At 40.8% G+C, this 25,419-nt stretch overlaps 1 protein-coding gene across 5 annotated transcripts in view; it reads left to right on the forward strand.

The window, feature by feature from the left end:
• SLC4A4 (solute carrier family 4 member 4) overlaps nucleotides 1-25,419 on the forward strand; it is a 363,163-nt gene that overhangs the window by 74,797 nt on the left and 262,947 nt on the right. For all 5 annotated transcript variants that reach the window (XM_027544701.1, XM_027544703.1, XM_027544702.1 and 2 more), the window contains exon 3: nucleotides 975-1,154. In XM_027544701.1, coding sequence (XP_027400502.1) covers nucleotides 975-1,154 — 180 coding nt within the window. The remainder of the gene's footprint in view (nucleotides 1-974; nucleotides 1,155-25,419) is intronic.

Raw genomic sequence — 25,419 nt, forward strand, 5'->3', positions numbered from 1 at the left:
CACATTCAGAAGTTAGACTGCATACAAAGTGAAAGTAAAAGTTTTCCAGTGGAAAAAAACATGTAGAACTTTGAGTTCCTTTTTTTTCTGTCTTATCAGATTTTGTAAAAATAATACCACTTGTCAGTATTGCAGTTCTTCCTTCTCGAGAACTGAAAGCATTTCACAATCTTTTTTCCTCATGCCCTCCTCTTCAAGGCAATCTTTACTGGGCTGGGTTTATTTTTATCACAGCAACAACCAGTTTTTAGAAACTTTTGCAAACGAAAAAAGAAAAATGAGAATGGCACTGTAGCTGACATTCATTTTAGCTGTTTCCTAGTGTGAACATTTGAGTATTTCTAAAATTTTCTCTCTAAGTATGTCTTATTTTTTCTTAGTTTGTCCCAGTTCTAAGTCTCTATTCTGCTGATTGGGTAAAAAAAGTTTTAGTGTAAAACCTTATACCCGCAGAATGACTTTTTGAACTCTGAATTAGGTCTTTTCCCCCCTTTTTCCAATAACTCCTTTTTCATCACTCTATTCAGTATAATCACAGGCTCCAGGAAAGTTGGCACTGGAGAGGACTCTTAAGGATTACCCAGTTTAAGACCTTCATATAAATGAAGAAACTGAGGCCCAGAATGATTAAGGGACATGCTCAAGGTCAGATAGCTCATTGATGGCAGAGGTTTGACCAGAATCAAGGATTCCTGATTTCTAGTTCAATATTCTTTGACTTGCCTAAACAAAAAGAGTCTATCCGGATAGAATTAGAACACATCCTCACCAAATCCTGGTGGCAGCCAACAGGTTGAATTACAGTCTAGTTCAATGAAAATTGGAAGGCAGTTTTATTTTTCCAGTTTATCAAATGTGAAATGGTAATGTTGAATTTATGGACATTTTTTTTTTCTGACCTCTGGGTCTTGTGTGATTTCTATGTAGCTGAGACTGTGGTTTGAAATGACGAGTGATTTGTGTTCCTTCCTCAGGCCACCACACCATCTACATTGGGGTCCATGTGCCAAAGAGCTACCGGAGAAGGAGACGTCACAAGAGAAAGACAGGCCACCGAGAAAAGAAGGAAAAGGAGAGAATCTCTGAGAACTATTCTGACAAGTCAGATGTGGAGAATGCGGATGAGTCCAGCAGCAGCATCCTGAAGCCTCTCAGTGAGTTCCCCCTGGGTGCTGGTGCCCCTCTCTGCCTCCCTCCCATGGCCTTGGGAAAGACATGCTTAAAGATCTTAGGGCGAATGGGGAGGGGTGAGGAGACATTACGCCTCTAAAGAATAATGTCTCCGGAGGTGATGCTTTTCTTGTCCCTGTAGGTTGGTCTAGGAGGAGACCTGGTAAAATTCTGAGCAGGTCAGAAGAGATCTGACAGCGTTTAGGCGTTTAGCATTTTGTGTTTCCATTAGTGAAGTAGGACAGAGTATTATAGGTGATATTTAACTGCAATTATCAGCAGTAACTGGGAAATTTTTCAAGAAATTTTTGCCTTGTTTCTCCTTAGAAGTAGGTTCTATTAAGAAAGTAGGTCAAGATGAGGATTATATATATATATATATATATGTGTATGTATAATCCATAGAGGCTTCTCTGGTGGTTCAGTGGTAAAGAATCCTTCTGCGAAGCAGCAGACACGGGTTCAATTCCTAGGTCAGAAAGATCCCTTGGAGAAAGGAAATGGCAACTCACTCCAGTATCCTTGCCTGAAAAATCCCAATCTATTGGCTCACAAGAGAGTTGGACATGACTGGGCCAGTAAACAACAACAAAGTATAATCCATAACGTCTTATGAAAAAACACAAATGAACTTCTTGGCTATATACACACATATATATGTATATGCGTGTGTATATATATACACACACACATACTGTGCTGTCCTTAGCTGCTCAGTTTTGTCCAATTCTTTGCAACCCCGCAGACTGTAGCCCTTCAGACTCCTCTGTCCATGGGGATTCTCCAGAGAAGAATACTGGACTGGATTGTCATGCCCTCCTCATATACACGCATACATATTTACATGACATTTATAGGATTATAGGTTACATTTAGCCAGGTTGATTTAAAAAAGAATAGTGGGAAAACATCCTGAAAATCAGAGGGTCATTTACAGTGACGCAGCTCTGAAAATGTTGAAACTATTAGCCATCATCAGACTTTGGATAGAGGTGTTATTTGGCACAGAATAGCAGGAGGTCAAAGCACATCCTTGGATTCAAGCAGGTGGATGTGTGTTTGGGTTTATGTGTCTGTTGCTTTGGTTTCTTTCGATGTGGAGAACGTTGGGCTATCTGGGCAGCTTTGTGGCTAGAGTGAGAATAAATATATGCAGTAGAAGCGAAAAGCCGTAGAAGCGAAAAGCAGCAGAAACATATGCCAGTTTGGGAAGAGTCCCCAACATGAGTTACATAGTGACAGCTTTTCATGTTGGCGAGCTCAGCCCAGTTCTTCCTCTCTTTGCTACAGTTGCAGAAATCCAGAACCTGCAATAAAATCCAACATGGGTGGCAAAGATAAAGATCCAGTTTAGTCTTTGTAGGTGATGAGAGGCTAAATTAGAATTAACAGCTCAGAACGGTTGAAAGTGAATTTACAGAGTTAAGTATGAGGCTGTGAAGTGTAGTGATGTGAATCTGTAAATTGTTTTTATAGTCTGTCTACTGGAGCTGAGCAGGTGGTTTAGCAGGTAGAGAGGTACTTATGTGGAGAGGAGCTGTCAGCTGGACCACCGAATTAAAGAGGAATGTTCTGAGGACAGTTTGGGGATGGACCACTGAATTAAAAGTTTAAAGTGTTGGAGTAAATGTAAGACTTACATGGGACCAGAGGACAGGAGGCAGGAGTTGCATGCTTTTCACTGGAACACTGGGGGAGAGCCTTTCTGAAAGGCATTGTTTGTATATTGACTAAAAAAAATGGGGTCTGTTTCGAGCAAAGTCCTTGAAATGCAGACAAAAAAGGTCACAGTTAATAGTCTTGAGGAACGAAAGATAACATTCCTTTCCAAATACATTACTAGTTTATCTCGATTTGCTATCTGTTTTGGCAAGACCTGAGCCAGAATCAGAGGTGCTGTCTCCAGTGTGTGTGTGTGTGTGTGTGTGTGTGTGTGGCTGTCTGTCTGTCTGTCTCATCGTCTCTCATTCTGCAATTTAAGAACAAGAGTGCATCATCTCTATAAATACTAAAAGGGAAAGAGATGCTCACTTACACAAATGGGCCACAGGATTTTGAGATGATCATTATGTAATAGCTTTTTAGGAAGGGCAGTGGAAACTATGCCAGTAATACTCAAGTAGGTAATAGGGATGAACAGGTCAGAAAGGCACTGAGGCTGAATCTCTGTCTTCCATGGAATGCTGTGACTTCCTGTGGCCTCTAGAGACCAGTTTGAGTAGAGCATGTAGAGGACGGAAGGCAGTTCATACTCTTTATCTTAGAGGTCTTCTCCTTGGGGAGTACTGCATTGGGTTGTATACTTGGTTTCTGAAGCGATCCTACGGAGACAACATTGTTAAGGACAATGATAACAAAGAAATGATCAATAAATTTGTATTTTATAGTTAGTTATTTTCTGCTAGTCAGTAAGTTATGCTGTCATATGCCTGTGACATATTTGACATCCAACTTGACATGAAGATCCTCAAAGAAATTGCTGTATTTTCTCCATTGCTTATCATGGAGACTAGATGGGTTGATAGCTGGTTTATCTGGTGCGATTCTACTTAAAAATCGTTGCACTCAGATGTAAAGGGACATTTAAGCGTGTGATTTTGGGGAAACTATAGGGCTCTGGCGCCAATGTGAAGACAAAAGTTTCTCTTGTTCTTAGATCTGTGGTTTTTAAGTAACTTATGTCTACAGGCATGCCAGGCCCCGTAGACCAGATTCTTGCATGGACCTGGTGTTATATCAGGTGGTGCTTGTCACTATTGAAAAAACCCACCTGGAAATAGAGCCCCTTGATGAGAATCATCTCTGATTTTTCCCTTCCTGTCACCCTCATCTGCAATATGTCGATAACTTTTGTTGGTTCTACTTCTAAAATACCTCTGAATCTGTCTGTTGTTTTTTAATGTGACTGCCATATTCTGATCCAGGGAATCCTACCCTCTTGCTTAAGACAACTGGAACAACCTCTGCTTTTCATATCTTTTCCCACACAGAGGGAGTAGTGATTATCACGAAGTGCAAATTGGGTCATACCATTCCCTCTTTAGAATGAAATCCTGGTCAAAGCTCAGGGCCCACTGTGTCTCACCAGAATCCTTTGCATTACTTGCTCCTTGTTCACTTTAATTCAGCCACACTGATTTTTCAGTGGTGTCCAAACCTTTTCTGCCTCAGGACCTTTGCTTGTGCAATTCTGTCTTTCTGGAATGGTCCCTCATTCTTGCCCTGGTTAGCTTTTCTCTGCCTTTATGTTCCGGCTTCAAAGTGTTGTCTCTTCAGAGAGCGATGCTTTGCCCTGCTATTCTATCTGATGTATTAATAGCTTCTCCAGTGTTGGTCTTCCACAGTTCTCATCTCTTTCCTTTGTAATACATGTTTCACTTCGGGAGTTTACTAACCTACAGTTAGTAAAAAAAACCTACAGTTTTGTCTTGTGCTGATGGGACAGCGTAAGCTCCCTGAGAGCTTGGATCAGGTTTGTCTTCTTTTCCTGTGTTATCTCTGGCACCCAGCACGGTCGGTGCCTGGTACATAGTGTGTGTGTGTGTGTGCATGCTAAGTCAGTTCAGTCATGTCTGACTCTATGTGACCCTGTGGACTGGAGCCCACCAGGCTCCTCTGTCCATGGAATTCTCCAGGCAAGAATGTGGAGTGGGTTGGCATGCCCTTCCCCAGGGGATCTTCCCGACCCAGGGATTGAACCTGAGGTTCTTAGGTCTCCAGTGTTGGCAGGTGGGTTCTTTACTACTAGTGCCATCTGGAAAGCCCAGCGTATATGCTTCAGTTCAGTTCAGTTCAGTTCAGTCACTCAGTCGTGTCCGACTCTTTGCGACCCCATGAATCGCAGCACGCCAGGCCTCCCTGTCTGTCACCAACTCCTGGAGTTCACTCAGACTCACGTCCATCGAGTCAGTGATGCCATCCAGCCATCCAGTTGAGTTGATGGATTGCCACAGAGGAAGACATAGGTATTGCTTCTATTGGTCTCAGATGAAGATCCAAGTGGTTTTCTTGTTTGTAATCCTCATACGTGATCTTTATATTTCCTGCTCTGCCTTTTTCTCTTGCCATGTTAAAGTTGGCCCTGATTTTTAATTACTCCACTTTGGAAAGTGCCTCATTATTTCAGCTATTGCTGAAGCACTACTTTGGTCGAGGCACACGACTCCCAAGTGTGTTGAGTTGCTTGTCACTCACAGCTGTTGGAGGAAATCAATCCACAGAGCACGTGGATTTATCACTTACATTTAAAAATGCTCACTAGTCCACACAAGAGCTCAGGTGACTCAGCTTTGGAAGCCATATTGAGGAGGCATAGGACAAATAGTAAAGGACATTTGTAATAAGACATAAGCCAAATATCTTCAAGTATTCAGGCACATATGAAGATGACGTAATTAATGGGTTCATTTAGCTTATAACACAGAAGCTTTTTTCTCTTCCCTGTGGCTCTGGTGTCAAGAGAAGGCTTCTAAAAAGTGGATGCATGTTTTGAATCTTAGGCATTGGGAGCTTTGAGGAGGAAGCTAGCCAGCTTCTTTGTCCCTGTCCCCCTCTTCCCACCCCCAAGCTCAGCAGCAGCTCTGAGGCCTCACACAGCTGTTTTTCTCTGTGTGGCGTTTGAGCTGGTGTCCCACCTTGGGACACAGAGAAGAAAACACGTGTGAGAAGTGTGGGACACGAGCAATGGGGCGGGAGGCTGGGGAAGACAAATGAAGTGGAAGAGCAGGCAGGAGGAGAGACAAGGGAGCGAGGAGGTGGTGTGGAGTGGGTGGTGGAGAGAAAAGCTCGATTGTGCTCTTTCTTAAAAATAACCCTTTGCCTCCCCCACTGTGCACTTTTTCTTCCCCCTAAGTTAGCAACTGCTGTCCTCCGAGGGTTGCCCATTCTGGATGGGGAGGTGGTCCTAGACGAGCTAAACTCCTACCATCGATGGAGTGACCTCTGCACTTTGCATTTTGTTAGTGTGCTGGGGTGCTCGTGGGGGACTCACAGGCCTCTCTGTGACGGCAGAGACTCTGAAGATGTATAAAATGTTAGCAAACAGAGCTACAAGCAGAACATCCTGTTCAGCATTTCGGTCTGATGTGTAATCTATCTCTTGACAAGCTCGCACATGCCTCGGTGCTGGGAGGTGCTAACTGCCTCTCACACATATGTCTTGCCCATGGTGGGATTCTGTCGCTAGGTATGCGCACACAGACGTTCATTCAGTCGTGTGGTAGTCTTTTTTAGCTCTTTGGATGAGTACCAGGACTGATGGATTTATGCTAGTGAGCATTGTTCTGTGAGCCTGGAACATGGATGCCCGTGGGTGATCCAGTAATAGCCAGGAAACTGAAGCAGAGAAATGGGCAGCCGCTTTTGTTTGGTGCTTCCAGGGAAATGAACAGAGTACCTTTGCATAAGAGCCAAGATTATTTGGGATTTTGTCATTTGACTTTGCATACACCCCTGTGCCCTCCCCCGACCCGACTTCATTCTGCTGGGTGCATTTCTACTTTTTCCTTGATTCTTACATGTTTTCAGGCGAGGCCTTAAATACCGATATCTAAGATTCTTACAATTTTCTGTGCACCATTTGCATATCCCCCCAGTGAACCAGTATGCAGGAGAGAAGGAAGTCTGAAGTGTGCATGCGAAGAGTAGATTCTGTCCCTGTTAAGAAATAAAACACAAAAGAAACACACTGTCTTTTTTATCCTCTTCTCTATTTTTCATCCTATATACGTAGGAGGATGCATTTTATCTTTAGGTCTGAAACAAAGGCTTTTTGTATTAAAAAATAATTGAAAACCTAAAAGTTGGCCTTTTCAGAAGGGTCACTTGTGATGGAAGTTTACTGAAAAGGCAGTGGGTCACGGCAGTTAGGAGCACATTTGAGCTAGACAGTTCGAATACCAGCTCATACCAGCAGCGTGAACTTGGCAAGATACTTAAGCTCTCAGTACTCCACTTTCCTCTCCTGTAAAGGGAATAATGATAGAAATTAATCCATAGTGCTCTGAGTGTTAAGTGAGCGGTGTATCTGGTTAGCAATTATTATTTTGAGTTATTCTGAACACTTTCTTCGATCTCATCTTTTCCCATCCACTGTACACAGGTAATGCCAAAGGGTCAGACTAAAACTTTGCAGAATTACTTCTTTAAGCGCTTCTGCCTTTTGTGCTATCAATGCCCACTAGCTTTTCCTTTGCTTTGGCTGTCAGCTTGACTCCTGGATCCCAATGGCATCTTCAGGAGATCTAGCTTAAATTCAGTCTCTTATTAATAACTTGCTGGTGGTACAGCCTGGATGCTGCATAGCGTGAAAGGACCAAGGAAACAAGATGTTCATCAGGCAGAAGTGATACTGATCGTGCTCCTGTTTTGTGTAAAAGACAGCCAGTAGAGCAAGTGACTGCTTATTACCACGTGTGTCCTTGAATTCAGCCAGTAGTTGGAATTTCGCTTCTGAGCCCCTGAAGGCAAATGGTCTGTCCCTTCTTTCCTGAGAAGGATCTCTTTTCTGCCTCTTTGTGTTTCTCAGTGAAATTAATCTGGCTAAGAAGGGCAGTTGGGTGGGACGAGTCAGCAACCTGAAGGCAGTGCTGTGCAGAGAGGAAAATGTTTGGCATACTTGTGTTTCTGGTGGCACGAGGCAGGCTCAACAATGTTGTGTTTTGTGTGGTACACATAATTGCTGTTTCTTCCTCTGTGCTGCTGATGAGTACAGGAGGGCTGTGTCATGGTGCTTCCACCTTCTTTCACTGGTTAACTATGTACACCTCATAGGGAGCCTGGTGTTTTGGAAATGCGATTCACTTGAAGTCACCTTGAAGCTGCCTCCAAGTGGCAGTCCTTCACACTATGGAAGAGTGTCATTTCTCGTAGCCTCTGACTGTTCTATTACAATAGATATTCCATTTTATCATGCCATGAGATGTTATGAATAGTGTGTTTACGTGTGTCATGGGAGAGTTGATGTCGTTGCTATTTATAGTGACTCATGAGTTCTGGAGGCCTCAGAGGGTTCCACTGTGCTCCAGGGGCTGGGGTACGCAAGCTAAAAAGAGACTGTGACTTGGGGTGGAAAATGGGAGAAAACCAGAGCCCCATGTGGAATGTCAGATGTGAAGTATACTTTAATGAAGCGAAGAGGGTGTAAATGACTGTGGGTCACAGGCATTAGCTCCTCAGCAGAAGGCAGAACGCATCCTGTGGTTTGAGTTCAAGGTTATAAGATAAGAATCTTGAGGGTGTGAGCGTATTTGAGAGTATATGTGTGATTAAAAAAAGAAAGATATTGGTAGGGATCTTCTTGAAATGGTAATTCTATTTAGGAAATTTCTCATATAAAAAGTTCTTGAAGGACTCCATGGGTTCTTAATTCCAGGGATTTAGATTCAGGACTTTATGGACTTAAACTGTTAATGCAAAAATTGCTATGAGGGACCATAGGGGACCGTGGGTATACTCTATAAATAAATTCTCTGGAATTCTTCCATGACCACAATCTGGAAGCAGGAATGTTGGGTTCTTTTAATAACTTTCCCATGGATGGGGAGTGTTACTTGACTTTTCATCACATTCTGTAGAGGTGTGGTGAGCATGGAGTCCCTGTCATCTTTGTTACCTATATAATCAAAATCTTCGTTATCTTTGACTCGTAAGTATTCTTCTTCCATAGACAGCCACTCACTGAGTCCTGTTGGTTTTCCATCAGTGTCTCTTGTGTCTGCCTTTTCCTTTGCATTCGTAAGGCATTATCTTCTTTGGATTTTCTGCCTTCAGGGTCTAACTTGAAATAGAAGGGAGTTATTTCTGATAAGGTTTCCAGATTGCTAAACTGTCACTTTCATCTAGTCTCTCCTTAATTAAATAAATAGTAATAATAATAATAATAATAAACCCTTCCAATGCTCCTCATTACTGAAAACAGTTTCCTAACTTGGGCTTCTTAGACATTTAAAAAGAGATTGAGACTAATGGAGCTTCCTCTACTGTTTTCAATATTTTAGGTAGTTTAATGCAAGTTGTAGGTTTACTCTGCTTCTGCAGGCCTTAAAGAGAGCATTTATACCAGCACGTAATGACTTGCCCAGTTTTTGAACTCCTGTGGCAAGTATTTTACATTATTTTACAAGTATGTTACATGTTCTGATACTTAGACCTGTGGTGATTTGAGTATTGACTCACTTCTTTAATTCAGGTGTGTGTCGTCTCTCCAACGATATCATTAGAGCCCCACTGGCAGGAGCAATATCTCATATTTAATTTGAGTCATGTTTTGAAGTAGCATATCCTTTGAGTGGGTATACAAATAAAATGTCCAGAAATGATCAAGTAGGTTAAAATATTCTGCTCTGTCTGCAAAAATAAAAACTGAAAAGTTTAGTATTAACAACTACCTTAGTTTAAAAAAATGCTATTTTCCCCAACCTAAATCTTATTCAAATGTGATTAAAATAGAAGTCACTGGAGTTGTGCAGTAGAGTGAGTTGAACAACAGTGACACGAAAAGAGAGAAGGCCAGGAAAAGTATTTTTTCTCATGCTGTATAGGTCTGCAACATTTACTTTGCAATGACTAATTAGCACATAAAAAATAGAAATTGTTCATATTTTCAAAACAGAAACAAAAAGTGCTACCCTGCATGTACTTTTTCTCATGAGAAAATATTAAAATGTGTGAAGATATGTATGTCAGTGCAAGAATGCAAAATGTTATTTAAGATGGCATTTCACTAAAGAACTGTATTAGCATGTTGAGTTGGAGTAAGCTTCCCTCTGCATAAGACTATTTGGGGTACATATTCCACTTTGCCAAGTGAGGATAGTATATAAAAATGGTTACTTATGATAGTGAGATTCGTTAATCAGTTTATGTCACGGAGGCTGTTTGTGGAGTGTCTTACATGGAAAATTTTAAGAATTGTTTATGTATGTTTATCATGGATAAACAGATTAATCCGTGTTGCTGCAGAGATGAACTTAGGTGACCTTTGTACATCCTTCTCAGAATTATGATGTAATGGTTTTGAAACAAGAATGTCCCTGAAATTTTTTATTCTTTTGCTGTTTGCCAATTAAGCCAAATTCCTTTTTTTTTAAAAAGCAGAGTGTACTCAATACCCTTAGGAGTTACTTTTGGTAGTGGTGTTACTGTGTTCCAGCAATCGGTATTAAAATTATCCTTTGTGAGTTACCAAAATTTTAACACAGAGGCCACAGAGAAATTACATTTAATTGATTCTGCTTCATTTATGAGGAAGGAATAACTTAGGTGTAATGGAAAATGTGACTTCTGGATGCAGATTTACAGGAAACACGCCGACTGTATAGCTGGCTGTGTTTGTTCAAAACTGAAGTTGTTTTCAGCAAAAAATAGGCTGATTTCTGTTACCAAGTCATGGGAATAGCAATTTCTGTAACCAGAAATTCACTGCAGATTTGTGTAGTATCCAGAATGCATGCATGAGCAGCTTATAAAATCCTAGGTCAGTTCTTTGACTCTGCTTTTTTATTTCTTGTGAAATTGCTGAATTCCCCAAATGAACAAAAACTAAGGAAACAAACAAGCAAAAAAGTTCAGAGAGATTTTTGGATTATTTTATTGATGTCCACACCCAGAGATGGCTAATATTCTCCCTTGTTCCTCCAATTCTTAAATATAGATTTTGAACAGAAGATACTATGGTTAATGAGAACTGAAGGTAGATAACTGGTATTCCACTGGCCACTCATTTAGATCAAATGCTAATCAAAGTTTTCTAAAGTGCGTGAGAAGTGTGTGGCTAAAGGAAACTTTTCCTGAGTTATTATTTCTTGCTCAAATCAAACTTGGAAGGTTTATAGATTTTTTTTTTCCCCTATCAGATTGACTGGAAAATGTGTATGCCACATTCTCTTTAAGCTCCTTTTATTCTATTGTTTTATGATTCTTTCTGACATTTGTAAAACACCTAAGTGATGAATATAATGGGATAAACTTCAGGATCTTTGCATTGCATATTTTTTGTGTACAGTAGAAGTGACAGAGAGGCTTTCCTTGTCTGGCAGGTGGGGAAAATGTTCTGTCTTTAAGTGTGAAGATGGGGAATTTTAATAGAAGGCTCGTACTAGCTTGGATGAAAAAGAGATCAATCAAGGGCAACGTATTAGTAGAAAAACCAACCTGAAGCTTATATTTATTTTAAGTAACAATTGATTTTTTAAAATGTCACTGAATTCCACATTTTGGCCAGTGGGGGTGGGGGGGCACAGAAAAAAAGTACATGAATAACACTGAAGGTAAGGAGATAGGAAAGTGTCAGCCGCTCAGTTGTGTCCGATTCTTTGCAGTCCGTGAACCATAGTCCACCAGGCTCCTCTCTGACCATGGAATTATCCAGGGAGTAATACCGGAGTGTGTTGCCATTCCCTTCTCCAGGGGATCTTCCCAACCCCGGGATTGAACCCTGGTCTCCTGCAATGCAGGCAGATTCTTTGCCATCTGAGCCACTAGGGAAGCCCAAGGAGAGTGAGGAGATGACCAGTTCTGAGAAAGAGACACTGTGGAGGGACCCTGACTATTGAGAAAGACAGTGAGACCAAAGAACAGAAAAATCACTGGGTGAGTGGCAGAGGCTAGCTTCTCACCCCTCAAAATAGAACCACATTTCTTAGCAGGACCAGATCTCTAATGCTGTCCTCAGACAAGTTTCAAGTGGCCTCTGCCTGTCTTATCTTTAATCCCCCAAGGGATAGTTTTTCTACCATGATTATGAAATAATTACGGTGATTCTCTAGCTTCTTTTCATTCTTCTGTTTACATTACCTCTTTGTATTGGTTTTGGAGTCCTCCCTAAGAGATGTTCCTTCTATCAAAAACTTGGGTCTTACTAGATCTTTTCGTAATACTTGTTTATTATTATTTTTTTTAAATTCCAGAACACTAAGGTATAAATAATCATATTTAGCATTCTGAAAAACTCTTTTGGTTATCTCTGAGATTTCTAGTAGGCCATTTAAGATAGCTACAATTCAACTTATGTTCCTTATAGGAGATTACCCCCAGGATTTGTTCAGCCACGAGATAAAGCTGGGGGAAAGTACTTTCTACAAAGGCTGCCCTGAGTGTTCACATCTAATCCAAGACTGGTCCCTTAGTAATCTGCCTGATGACAGTGGAAATTCAGTGAGGCAATGGGACTTTTTTGGAAGACAGCTGGATCTAGGGGAATTTTTGTAAGCAATGAACCATTCTTTAATTGAAACCACTGGATGTGGTTAGTAGTTTATTTTAAAAACACCATATGTTAGTTCATTCCTATATACTGTGACAATCGTAGTTTAATCAAAAGCTGCTTGTGACATTTCAGTTTAGTCCTGTTCATGAAAGAGTGGCTCACTTCCTTGAAATCCTGATCTCTGTGCCAAATGCCAGCACATTCACAATTACAGTTTGGCTTTTAGGCAATTGTGCAACTTTTTTTTTGAGTATGTGGTAGGTTTTTATTTATTTTTGTCACTTTCACTAATTTGTCATATTCTTAAATGAAAAAAATGTTTTCTCAGCCTTTTGTTTGTTAAACAGTGACTTTTATTCCTTTCTCCATAGTTCCCCTGAGAGGAAATAAGCTAATGTAACTTTTTTTTTTTTTTTTTTTTGGACTCTCCTTTTTGGCCAGAAAGTCAAGCTAATGCATGATCTCATTGAGACATGATCTACTTGTATGAACCATAAGCTAGTAAGCTTGTCATCATTCTTCATGGTTCTGGGGTAGACACCCCATGAGCCACCACAATAGGGTGAGAGGAGAGATGCAGTCCGATCCCTGAGTCTCAGTGCAGTGCAATGCAAGTCAATTCAATTTAATCCATTTTGATTCAGTCCAAGAAATATTTTGTTGTTGTCATTCAGTTGCTCAGTGGTGTCTGACTCTGCGACCCCATGGCCTGCAGCACCCAGGCTTCTCTGTCCTTCACCATCTCCTGGAGTTTGCTCAATGTCTGTTGAGTCGGTGATGTCATCCAAATATCTTGTCCTCTGTCGTCCCCTTCTCCACTTTCCCTCAATCTTTCCTATCATCAGGGTCTTTTCTAATGAGCTGACTCTTCACATCAGGTGGCCAAAGTATTAGAGCTTCAGCATCAGTCCTTCCAATGAATATTCAGGGTTGATTTCCTTTAGGATTGACTGGTTTGATCTTCTTGCAGTCCATATACTCTCAGGAGTCTTCTCCAACATCACAGTTCAAAAGAAATATTTAGGGAGTACTTTTTCTTTTCAGGCACAGACCTGGGTACTGGGCCTGCAGAGATGAAAATTGAAACCTGACAGTTTAGTGGAGAAAATGACACAATTCAAATTGCAGAGACTATGACAATTACTATAATAGAGCTATCCACCAGGTGGTATGAGGGCATCGAGGAAAATGTCTAGGTTTGACATGGGGAGTAGGAAAAGGCATCACAGAGAAAGGAGCATTTGAGTTGAGCCTTGGAGCAACAGGAATGTCCGGAGGGTAGGGGTGGGGAGTGAGGAGCTGGTGAGGTTTCATTGCCTCTTTACCTAGGAATGGACCAGCACAGAGGGTGAGCAAACTGAGGGGCTTCTACCAAAAGATCCTGTCCCCCTTTAGAAGAAAAGAATGTGGTCATTATAGTTCTGTAGTTAAACAACCATATGGGACTTCCCTGGGGGTCCAGTGGTTAATAGTCCACACTTCCACTGAAGGGGGCACAGGTCTGATATCTGGTCAGGGAACTAAGATCCCACATGCTGCATGATGGGGCCAGACAAACAAAAACCAGAAGGAAAAAAACAACCATAGAAGTACATTTTAGGAGACTCTGCTTGGTAGCCTGCCTAGTATATATTCTCCTTTTCTTCTTTCTCCTCAAAACGTCAATTTTGTTCATGACGGCAGTGTGACAGCTGAAAACATAGATTTCCCAGGGTTCCTTGAGGCTAGGGACTAAGTCATGTGACTTAGTCCTGACCAATGAGATGTAAGCTTAGGTGGACTGGGTGGTGCTTGGAGAAATGCATGTTTCTTAATGGAAAGGGATAGGTGATTGACACTTATTTTAATAAATATTAGTGAGTGAATATTTTAGTTCCATTATTTACTCCATAAATGGTAAATAATATCTTCTACTTAGAGGAAGTGAAGACCTGGAATCTCTTAATTTTGTCCTTGTTGTTGGTGAGCCTGAGCAGCCCTCAGATTTTGCAGGTTGGTCTGTTTATATGACTACCTGTCATATGAGTGTATGACTACACTCATCTTACAAAGGAGAGCTATCAGCAGTAATGTGAACAAATCTGTGTAGAAGGTGATGAATTTTGTTGATAAAATGTTGCTGAGAATAATAACAATGAATATTTATTGGACACAATTTCTGCAATAGGTACTCTGCAGGTACCTAAAAATTGTAATCTTAGTTTTCCTGGTCAAAGCCCTTGAGGTTAATGTCCTCATTTTTAGGGTTAGGGACCTGAAGCTTGCAGAAGTGAGTGACTCACCTGACATTACATGGTTGGCAAGTGGTGTTGCTGGGACACTGGCATCTGTCTGACTCCAGGCAAAATTCTTAGCCATTGTGCTAGAGTGATTAGGACAAAGGTTAGATCAGGCTTTTTCACAGCATCTAGCTAGAGTGAATGAAATTTGAAAGTCATTGTTCACATCCAAATTCACCTTGTGTAATATTATCAATACTGATTCCTTTTTCTTTCACTATGGGGTAGTGATGAACTTAAGCACAATAGATGAAGTAGCCTTTCCTTTTCTCCCTTGAAGTCCTACATGGTTAATCCAGAAATCTTAGCTTAGAATCAGAAGTCATATTATGTATCTTTTTATTACTTATTTTCTAAGTGATTACATTTATTATTTGAGAACGTACATAAAACAAACTTAACTAAAGTAGCTAAAATTGACTGGATGAAATGGGTGGTGTGGCTAGATTTTGCTGGGGATACAGATAGTTTTCTTTTCTGGGTGAAATGTCAACTTGTTTCTCATATTAAAATCTGTTATCTGTCACTTGGTTATTCGCTCATTTGTTCTTTAATTTTTTTTATTTTAAAGTTTTAGAATTTGTCAAATTTATCTTGGTTGCATGTTTTGAAACTATTTTGCTTTCAAGGGATTTTACTATAAAATATTACTCAGCTTCCCTGCTCTAGGAGATCCTTAGCCCTCTAATCTTTGTTCCTTGTGAACAAGTGAAGTCACGGGAAAGTTATTCAGTACTGAAAACTCTAGAGAGAGTCTCTCAGTAAACCCCAGGACCACAACAGTATCAGGAAGACTGAGATACCTCATTCATACATCTGTCCCTTATTCCCTTCATATAGGATGTTTATTGAAGATCTAATGTGTACTAAGTTTGGTGCTGGATGCTGGAAATACGATGGTGAACAAAAGTAAAGACTCTTTCTACCCTTAGGCAGCTAGTAGTCTTTTTGGAGGGAGGCCTGGCGTGCTGCGATTCATGGGGTCACAAAGAGTCGGACACGACTAAGCGACTGAACTGAACTGAACTGAGTCTTTTGGTAGAGACACTTACTAATCCAATACCATACAAATAAATGTTAAATTGTATCTATGGTAAGTGCTATGATGGAGTGACTCATGGTGCTATAAAAATCTGATAATAGTAGGATTTGCTGCGGAGATCAGGGAATGACTTCTCTGAGAAAGTCCTACTTGAGTTGAGTTCCAAAGGATGAGAAAGAAAAAAAAATGGGTGAAGGTTGAGGAGAACACTGCAGGTAGAAAGGAGAGTACAGAATCAGGTTCTGTGCTCACAGGAGGAAGCATGATGAGCATAAGCACTCTTAAATGCCGTTCAGCTGTATAGGGATTTCCAGGCGCTCAGCGGTAAAGAATCCCCCTGCCAATAAGGAGACACAGGAGGTGTGGGTTCAGTCCTTGGGTTGGGAAGATCCCCTGGAGGAGGCCATGGCAACGCGCTCCAGTATCCTTGCCAGAGAATCCCGTAGACAAAGGAGCCAGTCCAAGGGGTCCCAAACAGTTGGATACGATTGAGCAACTGAGTGTACACACACACACACACACACACACACATGTGTGCACACACACAGTCACACACACGCACATCCAGCTCTGTAGAAAAAGAAAGTAGATTAGTGGTTGCCAGGGGCTGAGGGTTGGGAGAAAGAATGAGTGCTAATAAGCATGGCATTTCTTTTTGGGGTGATCAAAATCTGTTCTAAAATTGATTGTGGTGATAGTTGTACAACTCTATGAACATGCAAGGAACATGAAATTGTATGCTTTAAATGCATGAATTATATGCTGTATAAGTTATATTTTAACAAAACTTTTTTTTTTTAAAGTAGAGATCATGAAGGCAAAAATTAAAAAAACAACAACAACAAAAAAAAGAACATGCCATCAACACTGCCCAAGTATGGGCATGCCTCACTGAGAAAATTTCCATCTAGAAAATAATTCCATTTTGTTTGACTAATAGTTGAGAAAATAAAAGGTGCGAATTTCAGTTTAACAGTTAGGCATATGAAATGTCATAGAAGCAAATTAAAGCATCAGTTTTTAAAATTTCAATTTAAATAGAATCCAACGTCATATTGTTTTCTCCCGTGCTGTTTTATCTAGTAAACCACCTCCAACTTCTGTTTACAGGCTGTTACCTTCTTTTCTGCAAATGTTGCTTCCTACTGTATTGGGGTATCAAATAAAACATTTGTTTTTCAGCCACTGGTGAGTCCCAGTAAAAGCTTTTGGCCTTGGCAGGAGAAGTGCATTCCTACCTTCTCTAGTGACTCCGTGGCTGCCCATTTTGACGTCATACCCTACTGGCAGTCAGAATCCACCCCCAAGGATGCCAGTTCCACAGTGTAGCGTGTAGAAGGGCAGAGGGGCAAACCGTTCTGGGGAAAATTTCAGGAGCTTTGACTTTAAATCATACATATACCTTTTCTGTCTGTGACTCACATGATGTAAGGAAGAGAAGGAGGATTAAATGACAGGGTCAAGAGGATACAAAACCTCAGCCTTGCTTCTGCTTACTCAATGATTTCCTTCCAGAATGCCTTGCATCTATCACTGGAGCATGGAATGGTATCTTACCATGACAATTTATGCTATGGTTTTGGTCTGTTAGCTTATTCAGGGCGAGAAGGGAAATTTCTGATGCAAGGGAGATTTTGTTTGGCCAGAGGAGTTTTGAAACTTTCATATATTTCAAGCTTTCACATCAGTATATTTTTGTCCACTGTACTTTTAAAGTCTGTGATCAAGAAATGTGTGTCTTCCCTAAAAAGAAATCAGGAAGGGTCCCAGGAGGTCCTCATTGACTATAGCAAAATATATTTTTTATGGCACTTTTCATGTTTTTACACTTTGCTTTTTCCTCCTTTGCTCCAGCTTGCGTTTTTCGACCAAAGTTATTTTAGATGGCATTGAAAGTTTCCCCTGGGCACAGTTCAAAGGGCATTCAGAGAGTTGAAGAAGCTGGGTTGAGTATATGTTACAAAATACTTTATTTTTATGTAGTGCTATATAACTTATAGAGGCTTTTATACACTGTACAATTGTTCCATAACCCTTGATGCAATTAGAGCAAGCATGATTTCTATTTTAGGAAGCCAAATCAGAGCTTCCTACAGCTAGCAACTTGCCGGAGGTCACACATTCTGTATTGTCGGGATCAGGCTTAGGACAAGGTCTTTGGACCCCCGGCTTGGCTCTCTTTGTACTGTATCATGCAGCCATGATACTCGAGTGGTTCAGCTGAGAATGAGAAGCATTTGATCAGGTGCAGTCAAGTCCCAAGGATTCTATTATTCATTTCTCCAAAGCTTGGGTATTCAAAATTAGAAAGTTACAGCTATGAATAGTTGTTTTCCACTTGATTGGTCTAAAGTCAACTAAATCCCGGAGAAAAGTCCTTTGCAAGTGGGTTGCCTTGGAAATGGATGAGCATTGCAGTAGAACAGCTTTTACTGACTGAAATTCCAGCAGTGGAGATGACAGTTGTGTCTTTCTGAAGGGTGTGGACAGGTCCTGAACGGGTTTTTCCGTTGCTCTCATCTCCGAAGTCACACATTTTCACAGATGGCTTTTCAAAGTCTTTTGTTGCTGCTGTTGTTTCTCTTCTGTGTTCAGAATGTATGTAGAAGTAACTTCCTTCTGGCCTTGTAGTTGGTGTTCGGAAATGCGTGCTGACTTGAGTAGAAACGTGTCCTGTTTGTATAGCACTTTAGACTTCTTAAAGTGCTGTCACCTCTGTGAGTGCGTCTGATCCTTGGAACAGCCTTGTGGGAAATCTACTGCCTGCTTTATCATTCCCTTATCTTGCAAATGGAGAAAAGCAGGATTTAGGAAAGCACTGTCCGCATAGTGGTCAAGACTCAGGGGCTTAGAGTCACAGTTTGAGTTCAGATCTGTGTGTCTTACTCCCCAGCTTTTGGATATAGGACAAGTCATTTGACTTTTCTGAGAGGTCTCAGCTCTTACAATCTAGACAATAAGGTGAGAAAGGTATCTACCTCACTGAGTTGCTGTGAGGGTAAAAAGAGTCATGAAGCCCTCAAAGGGCACTGGCAAATAATATGGCTCGGTATGTATGAGTTATTGGGCTGTACCATGTGGCACAGTGGTAAAGAATCTGCCCACAATGCAGGAGATGTAAGCAATGCGAGTTCAATCCCCGGGTCAGTAAGATCCCATGGAGTAGTAAATAGCAACTCACTCCGGCATTCTTGCCTGGAAAATTCCATGAACGGAGGAACCTGGCGAGTTACTGTCCATGGGGTTGCAGAGTCAGACCCGACTGAGCATAGCACAGCAGCAGCATGTATGAGTTATCATTAGGTGATAGGATCACATTAACTCATTCGCAAGGAGTGGAGGTGGGACTTGAACCCGTGCCTTTCAACTTCTCCTCCCTCATGATGTTCCCAACATGCCATTCTGTAGCAGTTCCTCCTTCTCTCCTCCATGGGTAGGCAGCTGCTGCACTCAGTGGTTAGTGAGGGGATGGACTTTTGGAATAAAAGACTTAGAGATATTAAGAAAACGTTTGAACTTCTTGGGATAAGTCAGCAAGTTATTCTAAAAATGGAGAAACACCTACTCTCACCTACTTATTAAGAGCTACTTGATTATAGCCCAAATTTAACCTTAAAAAAAATTCCCCTCTCTGAATTACATTAATAGTATATGAGTACTTTTGTATGCAGCAATTGGTGATACTTCTGCTGTCACTGGTAGGTGGTTAAGGAGAAAGAGAGATGTGGTTTCCCACAGCGTAGGCCCCTGGTGAACCATAGCCTGTTCCTGTGATGGGTCTGGTGAGAGAGATAGCTGTAGCCCACAGGTTCGTGGGGAACAAGCCATGGTCTCATTCCCACTATAGTTTAAGCTGATCAATTTAGATTAGTGACCAAAACCAACAAATTGACTTAAGATGTTTACTGAATTGGGATTGTTCCTGGAGGTGTTTGCACTCATGTCCACCAGGCCTCTTCCTTCTTGGAGAGTCCTGCTGAAGCATTCCAGCAAGCCCAGCATGGTGGCTGCCTCGGAGCGCCGTCACCGCTCATCTTCAGTGCCTGCCTGCAGGGGTCCTCAGCGCTGCGCTGGAGCCACGTGGACGTGCACACCTTCACTCGAGTGAACATCCACCTCTTTTCTGATTGTGAAAGTAATCATTCTTGACCTTACAGAGCACTTGACAAGCACACTTGTACACGTAAATGATTCTGAGAGGTCTTTAGAGATTCTTATTCCTACTTGACATGAGAAACTATAGATCTGAAAGGTTAGATGAATTGCCCAAGGAGAGGGGATAAATGTGAGGAATAGGTAGGTCCTATTCTAATATCTAATGTTGCTGAATATCCCAAGTCAGGTGTTCTTTTCCTAACACTTAAGTCAAAATTTTCCTCTTGAGTGAATTAGTTAGTAAATGGCTTCTCACATTCTATAGAAGAATTAGGTGTCTTGTAATAATTCATCATGAGTAAAATAGATGACTGAAAATAGATGACAGAACCAGGGAGAACATAGAATATGCAGAGCCACAAGGATCAGTACTATATGGAGATGAATTTTATCTCTTAGCTTCCTGGCAGCTAAGATGAAAAGAGAGACACAATCAAAGAGAGACACAATCAACGTGCATCAGCCATAGGTATACATATATCCCCTCTCTTTTCAACCTCCCTCCCATCTCCTGCCCCATCCCACCCACCTTGATTGATATAGAGCCCCTGTTTGAGTTTTCTGAGCCATACAGCAAATTCCCATTGGCTATCTATTTTACATATGGTAATGTAAGTTTCCACGTTACTCTTTCCATACATCTCACCCTCTCCTCCCCTCTCTCCATGTCCATAAGTCTGTTCTCTATGTCTATTTCTCCATTGCTGCCCTGTAAATAAATTCTTCAGTACCACTTTTCTAGATTCTGTGTATATGTGTTAGAATACAGTATTTCTCTTTCTGACTCACTTCACTGTGTATAATAGGTTCTAGGTTCATCCACCTCATTAGAACGGACTCAAATATGTTCCTTTTTATGGCTCAGTAATACTCCATTGTGTATACATACCACAACTTCTGTATCTATTCATCACCGATGGATATCTAGGTTGCTTCCATGTTCTAGCTATTGTAAATAGTGCTGTGATGAACAGGGGGATACATGTGTCTCTTTTGATTTTGGTTTCCTCAGGGTATATGCCTAGGAGTGGAATTTCTGGGTCATATGGTGATTTTATTCCTAGTTTTTTAAGGAATCTCCATACTGTCTTCCATAGTGCCTGTATCAATTTACATTCCCACCAACAGTGCAAGAGTGTTTCCTTTTCTCCACACCCTTTCCAGCATTTATTTGTAGACTTTTGATGAGGGCCATTCTGACCGGTGTGAGGTGATATCTCGAATAATGAGTGATGTTGGACATCTTTTCATGTGTTGGTCAGCCATCTGTATGTCTTTAGAGAAATGTCTGTTTAGGTCTTTTCCACACTTTTTGATTGGGTTGTTTGTTTTTCTGGTATTGAGTTGTATGAGCTGCTTGTATATTTTGGAAATTAATCCTTTGTCAGTTGTTTCATTTGCTATTATTTTCTCCCATTCTGAGGGTTGTCTTTTCACCTTGTTTATAGTTTCCTTTGCTGTGCAAAAGCTTTTAAATTTAACCAGGTCCCACTTGTTTACTTTTGTTTTTATTTCCATTACTCAAGGAGGTGGGTAGATTTAAGGGACTAGATCTGATAGAGTGCCTGATGAACTATGAACTGAGGTTCGTGACATTGTACAGGAGACAGGGAACAAGATCATCCCCAAGAAAAAGAAATGCAAAAAAGCAAAATGGCTGTCTGAGAAGCCCTTACAAATAGCTGTGAAAAGAAGAGACGCGAAAAGCAAAGAAGAAAAGGAAAGATATACCCCTTTGAATGCAGAGTTCCAAAGAATAGCAAGAAGAGATAAGAAAGCCTTACTCAGCGATCAATGCAAAGAAGTAGAGGAAAATAATAGAATAGGAAAGACTAGAGATCTCTTCAAGAAATTAGAGATACCAAGGGAACATTTCACTCAAAGATGGGCTCAATAAAGGACAGAAATGGTATGGACCTAACAGAAGCAGAAGATATTAAGAAGAGGTGGCAAGAATACACAGAAGAACTATACAAAAAAGATCTTCACGACCCAGATAATCATGATGGTGTGACCACTCACTTAGAGCCAGACATCCTGGAATGAGAAGTCAAGTGGGCCTTAGGAAGCATCACTACGAGCAAAGCTGGTGGAGGTGATGGAATTCCAATTGAGCTATTTCAAATCCTGAAAAATAATGCTGTGAAAGTGCTGCATTCAATATGCCAGCAAATTTGGAAAACTCAGCAGTGGCTACAGGACTGGAAAAGGTCAGTTTTAATTCCAATCCCAAAGAAAGGCAATGCCAAAGAATGCTCAAATTACCGCACAATTGCCCTCATCTCACATGCTAGTAAAGTAATACTCAAAATTCTGCAAGCCAGGCTTCAGCAATATGTGAACCATGAACTTCCAGATGTTCAAGCTGGTTTTAGAAAAGGCAGAGAAACCAGAGATCAAATTGCCAACATCTGCTGGATCATGGAAAAAGCAAGAGAGTTCCAGAAAAACATCTATTTCTGCTTTATTGACAATGCCAAAGCCTTTGACTGTGTGGATCACAATAAACTGTGGAAAATTCTGAAAGAGATGGGAATACCAGACCACCTGACCTGCCTCTTGAGAAACCTATATGCAGGTCAGGAAGCAACAGTTAGAACTGGACATGGAATAACAGACTGGTTCCAAAGAGGAAAAGGGCTACGTCAAGGCTATATATTGTCACCCTGCTTATTTAACTTCTGTGCAGAGTACATCATGAGAAACGCTGGGCTGGAAGAAGCACAAGCTGGAATCAAGATTGCCGGGAGAAATCTCAATAACCTCAGATATGCAGATGACACCACCCTTATGGCAGAAAGTGAAGAAGAACTAAACAGCCTCTTGATGAAAGTGAAAGATGAGAGTGAAAAAGTTGGCTTAAAGCTCAACATTCAGACAATGAAGATCATGGCATCTGGTCCCATCACTTCATGGCAAATAAATGGGGAAATAGTGGCTGACTTTATTTTTGGGGGCTCCAAAATCACTGCAGATGGTGATTACAGCCATGAAATTAAAAGATGCTTATTCCTTGGAAGGAAAGTTATGACCAACCTAGACAGCATATTAAAAAGAGAGATGTTACTTTGCCAACAAAGGTCCATCTAGTCAAGGCTATGGTTTTTCCAGTAGTCATGTATGGATGTGAGAGTTGGACTATAAAGAAAGCTGAGTGCCGAAGAATTGATGCTTTTGAACTGTGGTGTTGGAGAAGACTCTTGAGAGTCCCTTGGACTGCAAGGAGATCCATCTAGTCCATCCTAAAGGAGATCAGTCCTGGGTGTTCATTGGAAGGACTGATGTTGAAGCTGAAACTCCAATATTTTGGCCGCCTGATGCGAAGAGCTGACTCATTTGAAAAGACTCTGATGTTGGGAAAGATTGTAGGCAGGAGGAGAAGGGGATGACAGAAGATAAGATGGTTTGATGGCATTACCGTCTCAATGGATATGAGTTTGGGTAAATTCTGGGAGTTGGTGATGGACAGGGAGGCCTGGGGTGCTGTGGTTCAAGTGGTCGCAAAGAGTCGGACACAACTGAGTGACTGAACTGAACTGAGTAGGTGGATCATAGAGGATCTTGTTTTGATTTATGTCATAGAGTGTTCTGCGTATATTTTCCTCTATGAGTTTTATAATTTATGGCCTTATATTTAGGTCTTTAATCCATTTTGAGTTTATCTTTGTGTATGGTGTTAGGAAGTGTTCTAATTCCATTCTTTTACATGTATCTTTTACAGCAGCATTTATTGAAAAGGTTTTCTTTGCCCCATTGTATATTCTTGCCTCTTTTGTAAAAAATAGGGTACCCATAGGTGCATGGGTTTATTTTGGGCTTTATATCTTGTTCCATTGGTATATATTTCTGTTTTTGTGTCAGTACCGTACTGTCTTGACGACTATAGCTTTTTAGTATAACCTGAAGTCAGGAAGCTTGATTCCTCCACCTCCATTCTTCTTTCTCAAGACTGCTTTGGCAATTCGGAGTCTTTTGTGTTTCCATATGAATTGTGAAATTTTTTGTTCTAGTTCTGTGAAAAATACCATTGGTAATTTGATAGGGATTGCATTAAATCTGTAGATTGCATTTGGTAGTATAGTCATTTTCAGAATATTGATTCTCTCTACCCAGGAACATGGAATATCTATCCATTTGTTTATGTCATCTTTGATTTCTTTCATTAGTGTTTTATAATTTTCTGTGTACAGTTCTTTTGTCTCCTTAGGTAAGTTTATTCCTAGATATTTAATTCTTTTTATTGCAGTGGTGAGTGGGATTGATTCCTTACTAGCTCTTTCTGATTTTTCATTGTTAGTATATAGAAATGCAAGTGATTTCTGTGTATTGATTAAACAATCAGTAAGGTATTTTTTATCAGAAAAGTAAAAGCATGCTAAAGGAAAGTGAAGATTTTTCTGGAATTGTATTCTGAAAAGGAGTGTTTCCATTTAGATAAGGAGCAATAAGAAAAATTGAAATGTTCTCAACCAAATTTTATAGCTATGCAATGATATAAAGTGCACTGTAAGGGGGCATTTGTTGGGTGCCTGTTATGTGTCAGGCTGTACTAGGGAGTTTGCATGCCTAATTTAACCCTCATAAACATTTAGTTATTGCAATTATCATTTAAAGTATCGTTATGCCCATTTAATGATAAGGAAACTCAGCCCCAGGGACTTTATACAACTTCCTCAGAGTCACATAGCTTGTAAGGAGTAAACCTGTGAGACCCAATCCTTGCTTATTCTAGAGCCCATGTTCTCCCCACTCTGTTACAATGCTTTACAGAGATAAATTAACTAAAAGCAGGTATTGGTATGTCATCCTTAGTGGTTCTTTGGACCTACATTGGAGGATCATCTTTTGTAAATTTCACTCCTCTCATTTGAATTTGGTACGAAGTGGATAGTAAAAGACTCCTGCACTATTGCTGCTGACGGTGTTTCCCTCAACTGGGAATAATGGTCTTTGTTGTTGTCGAATACTATGCACTTTATATGCCTTGTCTTCCTTAGTCCTTCCAGCAGCTCAGTGAAGAAGGTACCATTATTATTCTCATTTTGCAGATGAGGAAAGGAGGTTCACTGAGGTGAAGTAATTCGGAAAGTATCACGTAGCTGCTCATGAGCAAGATTCAAATACGGACCTCTCTGACTCTAATGCGCTCCTGCCTCACCATTGTACTAGTGGGCCTCTTGCTGAGCAAATGGTCAAGCTGCTCATCTCTTGAAAAAAACTGAGATCATGATCTAGATTCTTGTCTGACAGGAAGGTGCTCTCACCTCAGCACTGTGACCGGTGCAGGAATAGCTATGGACAAGTGAAAGTTTCCCTTGAAACTCAGTCAGGTCAGTTTCAGCATGTGCCCAGGCTTTCACGAGCAGTTTCACATTGTGGAACGCGAATGGGATGCCTTTGACCTGAAAAATTTCTAAAAAAAGTGCTCCTTTTTTAAAAAGTTTAAAAAGTTTTTTTAAAGTTCCTTTTTTTAAAAGTTTCTTAAAACCCACAGGAAAACCTTAAACACATTTCAGTGGGTTTTATCTTATGGGGTGTCTGAGGAACTCCCCAGGGTGAATTAACTG

Source organism: Bos indicus x Bos taurus, chromosome 6 (assembly GCF_003369695.1).
Source record: "Bos indicus x Bos taurus breed Angus x Brahman F1 hybrid chromosome 6, Bos_hybrid_MaternalHap_v2.0, whole genome shotgun sequence".
NCBI lineage: Eukaryota > Metazoa > Chordata > Mammalia > Artiodactyla > Bovidae > Bos > Bos indicus x Bos taurus.